Source organism: Lolium rigidum, chromosome 3 (assembly GCF_022539505.1).
Source record: "Lolium rigidum isolate FL_2022 chromosome 3, APGP_CSIRO_Lrig_0.1, whole genome shotgun sequence".
Lineage (NCBI taxonomy): Eukaryota > Viridiplantae > Streptophyta > Magnoliopsida > Poales > Poaceae > Lolium > Lolium rigidum.
The window spans coordinates 333,735,507-333,744,245 of NC_061510.1; the positions used below are offsets into that span (position 1 = coordinate 333,735,507).

At 45.1% G+C, this 8,739-nt stretch overlaps 2 protein-coding genes across 2 annotated transcripts; both read left to right on the forward strand.

Annotated features, from left to right (window-relative positions):
* Positions 1-932: 932 nt before the first annotated feature.
* Positions 933-1,416, forward strand: LOC124701813 (auxin-responsive protein SAUR72-like). The gene has a single exon (XM_047233909.1). The coding sequence runs from the start codon at positions 1,002-1,004 to the stop codon at positions 1,275-1,277; it is 276 nt and encodes a 91-aa protein (XP_047089865.1). The 5' UTR covers positions 933-1,001; the 3' UTR covers positions 1,278-1,416.
* Positions 1,417-3,891: 2,475 nt separating this feature from the next.
* On the forward strand, positions 3,892-4,176 carry LOC124697070 (auxin-responsive protein SAUR71-like). The gene has a single exon (XM_047229708.1). It carries the CDS (start codon positions 3,892-3,894, stop codon positions 4,174-4,176), a length of 285 nt encoding a protein of 94 aa, XP_047085664.1.
* Positions 4,177-8,739: the final 4,563 nt, after the last annotated feature.

Below are 8,739 nucleotides of genomic sequence, written 5' to 3' on the forward strand. Positions count from 1 at the left end.
GGATAGATCATCCAGAAGTTTATATAGATCCGCAAAGCAAGTCGGGTTCCAGGAGCATGCCAGCAGTTCCCTAACCGCACTCCACATAAACTTGGCTAAAGGACACAGGAAGAAGATGTGAGCGGTGTCCTCCGCCTCCGCATAAAGGGCACATCGCCCCGTCGATGGACCACGTCTACGGTGAATGTTGTCATTGGAAGGTAGGCGTTTCCGCACAAGCTGCCAAAGAAAGATGCCCACATTCATGGGGACAACCACCTTCCAGATATCGCTAAAATGCTTCCTAGGGGTCCCTGACAAAGTTTCCGGTAAAGGGACTTGACCAAAAACTTCCCAGATGGTTCTAGCGCCCATGAGATAATGTCCTGCCCTTCGAAAGATGGAGGCCCGTAGCCCCAGCGAGGATGGTGTTCAAGTCAATCCTCTGGCGCGCTCCCAAGCCTCGACGGAAGACAATATGCCATCCCTCGGTGGAGCAGCAGTCGGACACCGTGGCGTGTAGGTCTGCCGCCATGCCGTAGAGGGTGGGGTAGCGATCCTTCAAGGGTCCCTGCCCTTGCCACCAATTACGGTGTTATAGTAATACGTTTTTTTTTTGAGCCAAAGGTGTTATAGTAATACGTGACTTCTTCACCACGATCTTCCTCCACAAGGATGATTGGCCCAAGATTTTGGACTTCTACACACGACCAGGCGCCAGCTACATCCCAATTTCGCTACAGAAGTGTGGTTCAAAGAATCCATCCGAGTGCAATAAATTCCCATGATCCACGAAGGATCGAGGTATGTATAGGCCAAGACTATCCACGACAGGATGTTGACCGAAGAACTACTCGACGATTACATGGGCCCCGTCTTGTTTGATTGTTTCCCATATATATACCCACCTCTCTTTGTTCGTTTCTCCTCAGCTCCAACCACAAGAACCGATCTCTTACCGAAGCTCCAGGTGCTCCAACCTCGAGGCGATCAAGCAGTCTAACCAATCCTTAGTAATCGCCATGGCATGGAGGAAGAAGAGCGGCGGCGAGTTGTCGCCCGGCGCCTCGCCGCGCTACAGCGACGAGCGCGAGAAGGTCCCGAGGGGGCATGTCCCCATGGTCACCGGATGCGGGGAGCGCGTGATGGTGCCGGTGAGGCTGCTCACGCACCCCTGCATCGCGGAGCTGCTGGACATGGCGGCGCAACAGTACGGGTACGGCCAGCCGGGCGTGCTCCGGATTCCCTGCGACGCGGGGCATTTCCGGGCCGTCGTCGACAGCGCGCTACAGAGCTAGGCAACACCTGAACTGAAGACGTTCGGAGCTATTATACATACATATACAGCGACAGTGTACTCAAGTTAGTTGGACATACATATAGTTTGTTCTTTGGTTGATCGATTCCTTGGTAAATATACGGTCGAGAGACCAGATTTGAGTGAAATTTGAAGTGCTCACGCGAGCTGCGAGGAACAGCCAGATTCTACTTTGCTTTTCGTTTGGTTTGTTTTGCTGTCCAGAGCCTGTGCTCCGAGTTAGAATTAGCACTGATCCATCAGTAAATTAGTGGTAACAATTGTCCGTTTGTAGCGAATGAACCCACTGCAGTTAAGCACCAATTTGTGGAGTACAAGCAATGATGCTAGTTTGTAAAACTCCATGCAACACTAACATACTGCGTGCTACTTTTCATCCTTTACGACTTAGGTATGGCTCAAGATGTTCGACCTTGATCTACAACATAGATACCAAATTCCTTCCCGTCAAAAGAACACGCAGAATGCAGTAAACTCCTACCGATCCACCCAAAGGATCGAGGTATTCAGAAAGTGACCTTTGGACGTTGACCGCACGTGAGAGGCACATGCGCCCTTAATTTGTTTGCAAATTTTATCGGAGTCTAGATGTCGTCTTTGGTAGTAGTTTATTCGCTGTGGTGATTTTCTGATGGCTTGTGCTTCCATAGACCTCCAAATGTTAAAATAGTGTAACCTCCGAAGATGTATCATGGTATCATTTAATCTCAGTCATCCTACCTCTAATCCTAAGTATGTATCATTTAATCTCAACCGTTCTTGTATTTCACTCGGAAAGATATCTCTTTAATTGTTTACGCTGTTTTGACATTTGGGGGTTTATGAAAGCACATGCCTTTCCTGATTGCTTCGGCTGGCTCTTTTCCTTTTTTTTTTTGTTGTATGCATCATTGTTGTCTAGACTATGTCCTAACATTCGGAGGCTGAGTGGAATAGGTATCGTCGTAATATGAATACAAAAATATTGAAAAAAATACACATTCAACTGAAGAAACTGGTTTTTAATAAGATGTCCATGTAAGTCGGTATTACGGGATGAAGCTGGAAAAATACCATTGGGTCATCTCTACATCTTACTGAGGTAATTCTCTATAAATTGCACTCACTAATATAATTAGTTAAGGAATTTGTATTATTTTCATGGGGTCAGCTAACTCCAACGGCCTCAAGGCGGCTTCGTCCATGCGGTCTGGGGTGGTGGTGGGTGGGGGCAGGGGCAGGGGGTCGGTGTGGAATCTACCACATTGACGACTGATATCATATTGCATAGAATTCTCGGCGATGTATGCGTTTTGATTGCCGAGCATAAGGCCGTGAAGCTATTTGGCGCCATGGAAGTGTCGACGACGGGTCTGGCAAGGATTATCAAATCTCTATCCTGATGACAAGTCGATGCTACGAAGGCGGTGGCAACTCTTGAGAGTGTATGTGGTGCACGCAGAGAGTCAGCTAGACCGTATGCGTGCTTACAGCTCGCCGTATGGCGGCTCGGTGATGCCCCAAATTTAACTATTGGGGCGTTGTTGTGAGTCTAGGGCACAAGAGCTTGATGGCATAATTTCTCCTATTGTCAAGTTTGTACCTTGACATGATGGCTTCGTGTTGCTTGATGTTTTTTTCTTGCTAGACCATTATGTAAATAAGAGATGTTTATAACCAGTGTTCTACTATAATTTGGTTCTTGTTATTGCCAATAAGTTGTACTTCCTCCGTCCATAAAAGGTTGTTGGAGGTTTGTCCAAATTTAGACAAACTTCTGACATCCTATTATGGACAGATGTAGTATTAGTCACATAAAAAATAGTTAAATAGAAAGATCTATATTGAGTCTGAATAAAACATTTGTGCCTTCCTGAGCACACATTCTCGAAAATCATGTGCCCGCCATGGCTACTCAGCCAGAATCAGACGTTCCTTGCCTAGGTCTCCCTTTTTCAGTACCGTTTCCTCAAAATTAAGTGTCGCAACTTTGTTTCAAAATAAACGAACCTATAAACTAAAACATGTCTAGATATAGCCTGTATCTGGTTTAAGTCTGACCAACTCTTTGATACTTAATTTGAAACAGAGGAAGTGGTATATACCTACTGTTTGGTACACTTCATAATGTTTAGATGGAGCGCACAACATAATCTACAAGCAAACAAAACAACCCACCAAAATTGACACGAGACTAAACCATGCAATGAACCTAGCTGCTCATAGTGCATACTCTTTGTCCATAAGAATCATTTGGGTCAAGATCTTGGACTTTGACAGGTGACTAGATCTTAAACTCCCTGTAGGTCCAGAGAAGACGCTAAGTGCGATAAGCTAATTTACAAGTAGGTACAGTAAAGCTATAATCTACCCCGAAGGATCGAGGTATCTCAACTAGTCTACTTGGACCAAACTGTCTTCATCGACCTAAGCCTGTGCACATCAGGATGTTGACCGCGCCACCTACGTGAGAAGCACACGTCCCTTGCACTACTCGAGGATCTCCCTATAAATTACTCCGCTTCACTTCTTCGCAGCACCAGCCAGGTCAGTTTAATCGCTCGCCGAACTAAGCTCAACCTCTAGGTGATCAAGCAGTCTAACCGAAAATCGCCATGGCGTGGAGGAAAAAGAGCGGCGGCGATCAGTCGTCGGCCGGTCCCTCGGATTGCTACGCCGACGACGGCGAGAAGGTCCCGAGAGGGCACGTCCCCATGGTCACCGGCTGCGGCGAGCGAGTGCTGGTGCCGGTGAGACTCCTCGCGGCCCCCTGCATAGCGGAGCTTCTGGACATGGCGGCCGAGACCTACGGGTACAGCCAGCCGGGTGTGCTGCGGATCACCTGCGACGCAGGGCATTTCCAGCGGGTCATCGACGACGTCCTGGAGAGAGCCGGCTAAGCGCCAGGGGCCAAGACCTGACGAGAACATTCGTGCAAGTGTAGATGAATTCATTTAGTTGGATATACATAGTGCGTTCTTTGACTCGACAATTATTTCATGAATATATAACCAAGACACGACATTTGGATCAAATTTATAAATGCTTGCTAGTTGGAAGCAATCAGCGTCAAATATCCTTCCTGTGCACATGTGTGTGTCAGCTCCTTTTGGCCGCATTATCTTGTTCTTCATTCTTATCTCCCTTCGTCTGCCGCTCTCTGGCGGTGTGAGGAGGTGGGGAGGGAGACCCCGATGGGTTCGGCATGTAGATTGGAATATATAATTGTAGATTGGTTTGACGATGTTGTTCTAATGGCGGTGACACGCCAAATAAGCACCCCCTCCCTCGTCGAGGTGTTCTTGGCAGCATCAATGGGTCTGTGGGAGCTGTTTAGTATTGTGTCAGTGATCTTAAATGGGTTCGTTACCTTTGAGTTTCCCCTTTCGTTGTATACGATACTTCTTGCATTGGTTGTTCCCCCATATGCCTTCCTGCCGTAGCCGATCTATTGTTGAAGGCGAGGGCAACCTTGGATCTATGTTTCATTTACAACATAGTTCAATGTTAGGTTTGTGTTTTGTTGATGGTGTCCCGGTAAATAATTTGGCGTCGCATAGAGAATTTGGTGTCACACATAATAAGAGTATCACGTCTTAATCTCTGTCGTGGCCGACATGGCTGAAATCGGGAGCCTATGGTGTTCGGTTCCCATAGACAGTTGGTGTTCGGTTCCCGTAGATAGTTCTTTAGATATGGCGGTTTATTGTTCGTTCTTTCCTTCGGTCTTAGCGGCCATGCGATGAGAACAATAGTAATGTCAAATTTTCTCAAGCGGTACAATGGTCATTAGTTGTTCTACAACATGTTTTGCAAGAGGGGATTGTGTCTGCGGTAACAACACGTTCAAGGATGTTAGGTTCTTATCTATTGGGTCGGGGGACTCAACACGCTCTTAAAAACCTTTGAGGCTGGTTTGATGTTATGTGATTTTCTCACCTACGTCTTAGAGGGATGCCAAGATGCAAATAGGAGAGGGTAGAAACGACGACGACCTTGAAGACTTTTTTCTTGCGAAACACAATACATACGAGGACGCTCACACATATGCACATACACTTAACCCTATGAACGCACGCACACCCTACCCCTATGAGCACCTTCAAAAAACCGAGCCAAAGAAATTTTATCCGACGGATCTTGAGATTGACGAAGTCACCACAGGTGTCTCGCTGTCAATGGGAACGTCGTCTTGTACTGAAGAATATATATTCCGTGTTTTTATGAGACACCAAAGTGTCAAACCTGGGGTTTAAACTCTGGTGGAGAGGGGGTGCCACTGTCCTCCTAACCACCCAACCATAGGTTGGTTCTGAACCTTGAAGACCCTTGATGTAACCTTATGTTTTACCGGGAATCATGAGTGTTCGCTTGTTTGTCAAGCAATTCAATCTGATTTACTTTGGTTAACTGATCAATAAAGTTCGATATTTTAGCCAGCATAGTGAAATAAATATGCAAATTTCCGGCAAGGAAAAAAAAACAGAATAAGGTGCAGTGTCCACGTTTGTTTCGTCGGATTCAGTACTGATACGCACAAAAAAACGTGTTGGCGTGACGAGTGGAATCTGTGGATGATTGCACCGTTCAGGTAATGTCTCGGCTACTATTCAAGATTCAATCTGCTACTGCTACCAGCGTACTGCTACAGTGTGTCGTGTACCACTTGCTCTACTTAAGACATCACAATGGTGAAAGGAAGCCGAGCAAGAGGTCACATTTTGCAAGTTGGCCGCACACCCACGTGCCGTGAAGAAAACTGGTAGAGTCGTCGTTAGCATAGGCATGGCTCCATCTTTGGAACTGTCCGAATTATGGAGTGGAATGTGGAGAAACAGATGCACGAAAAAGCTTCTGGCAACCAACAATCAAATTTCAAACGACTACTGTAGTGCACTCCTGCACGGCGCGTGCAAGTGTGCAAGTAGCTACGTATCGCATCACATGCGCACGTGCCACGAGAGAAACGCACGGCCAGCAGTCATCGTGCATGACTCCGTCGCCTTCGACGTTTGAGTTCTGGTCGAAGAGGACACGCCCGCCGCCTGCCCCAGAACAGCATCGAGGGTATAGAGTAGAGACATAGGAACGCCGCGTTGTGCGTTTCTGACCAAAGGGTTCCAGCCTTGACGAACAAGTCGTCGTCAACGGCCTTCTTCCGTAGACAGGCATCTGGGGTGGGTTCTACCTTGAAGCTCATTTTTGTTTGTTATGCACTCCCTTCATACCGTGCCCAACTTTCCACGTGAGACGGTTATTGAAGAGGAGGCACGGGCTGTGCAGCGCTGATGCACTACATGAAAACGTCAAGTTGCCGACTACCAAGATATGTGCAGACGGCTTTTTGTCGGATCATCGGCACAGAAAAAAGCCATCGACACAGCAAAGCCCTTGGCGCAGGGGCCTCCGCCGTGGCAGTGAGGCAATGACGCAACGGTGTTAGGACTGTGCCTACACTCCGAATCGTCTTTTCAGTTTTCCAAAAAAACATAAGAAAATATTAGAAATTTCAAAAAATTAAATCGTTTGAGATGACCATGTATTATGTGATCTAGTTGTTAGAAACATTACAAACATGAATTTCGATATATTATGCAATATGGCGTCATATTTCGGTAAAATGGCTTTTCTGGTTGTATACGACATTCGATGAAAATATTTTTAATATGAAAATGTATCTACGCAGAAATTTACATCCGATTTACAGATTTTTTTGGATTCCTCATTCTAAAAGAAAAAATATCACTTTTTTAAACTTTTAGATTTTGATGAAAAGAAATAAAAATAAAAATTTATTTTATTGTTTCAAGATTTATTATTTAAAAACAATTATGCATTCATTGTTCTTTAGTCAAGTAAATTGTTTAAATTCAAATAATAAAGAAATGTGATGTCATGGCCCAAGGGTTAATAGTATTCATAGGGTACTATTGTCAACAAAGATTAACTCCTCTGCGAAAGCTCACCCGGAAGAAACAAAGAAGTTAAGCATGCTGGGACGGAAGCAATTTGAGGATGGGTGACCGAGTGCGAAGTTCGACTATTAATAACTTAATAAGTAATTAGGCGTAATATTAAGCATGCTTAGAGATTAAATTGTTAAACAATTCAAAAAAATGCTTCGAAAAAAATGAAAAATAAAAATTTGGAAACCAAATTGAAAATGGATGCACATGTGACCTTCCACGGGCTAACGGTCATTAGGCCTCCACCAGGCCCACCTGGGAGCTGTGCCGAAGCCCAAATGGGTTGTGCCGAGAGAGTACAGTGCCGCCGGGGCTTGTGCCGAAGTACACAGATCAATTGCAGCTAGTTTTGAAATAAAAGTATCGAGTCACGAGGAGCTACTAGTTAATGTATTAATGCCCCTTTCTACTACCTACTAAGGATTACATGTAAATTCTTTCCTAATCTCAAAATATTTTGAGGGGATGGATGTGATTGGTTGCAATAAAGTCAACAAAGGAGTAAAAGCATTATAGGAAATGGGTTGAAATTTAATAAGATAAAGTGTTCTCTGGGATTATTGGATCCACCTCTAGCATTAGAATTCATGTTAATCAAGATGAAATATGCTTTTAATTCTATTGTGTGTGGGTGGAGCTCCGTAACAAGATGCACCCAGAAAGCCATCGGTCATCGCATCTCTAAATAACCACGGCACCTAGTCTTCTGCAAGCCACATATTGACTATTGCTATTAAGGGTTTTACCCCGTGGTTATCGATATGAGCTTGGTGAGTTCCTCTTTATCCCCCTCATCCATATGTTAAAGTGACGATACGGTAATGTCCCTTCTCGCCGTTCACTTTACCACACTTCAAATGGTAGTTCCCTCTCGAGACCATAAGTTAAATATTACATGGTGTACAATATATAATATCAAGAGAGAACTAACACACATTAATACTTAAAATCATAAATCATCTTAGATTCATCTCATATCCATGCTAGGGTTTCTCCATCCCCCAAAAACTAAAGGAACTACTCACACATGGAAGCAATCAAGAACATCATCATAGTCTTATGGAGGGAACGAAAGGAATGGAATAAATTCGAACACAATTTCACAATAGCAATCAAGATAACAAATATGGTTGGAGGAGAATGGGATTGGTGATGCAGCGGTTAATGATGAAGAGGATGATGCCTTGTCCTCCGAGGATCCGCGTAGCAGCCCGGATGATGTCTTCTCCAAGGTTCCTTCTCTAGATCTGATCAGGGCGGTGTTTTTCTAATTTTCGGAGTTGTTTGTCTCAGATACTTATGCCGTTTGTGCGAGATGGAAGTATTTGATGAGGCGGTGCTCCTGACACACCGTACGGGTGGACGATACGGGCGGGCGTCCCCCGTACTGATGCCCGCTAAACCTTCTGGAGTTTGTCCTCGCATCCTCCCTTCGCCTAGGTGCATAATTAAGTGCTTAAATGATTTTTATCACGCAAAAATACCATAAAATGGCAG

Excerpts from the sequence above, each read along its gene's own strand:
- LOC124697070 (XM_047229708.1), top strand. The coding sequence starts at position 3,892 with ATGGCGTGGAGGAAAAAGAGCGGCGGCGATCAGTCGTCGGCCGGTCCC.
- LOC124701813 (XM_047233909.1), top strand. The coding sequence starts at position 1,002 with ATGGCATGGAGGAAGAAGAGCGGCGGCGAGTTGTCGCCCGGCGCCTCG.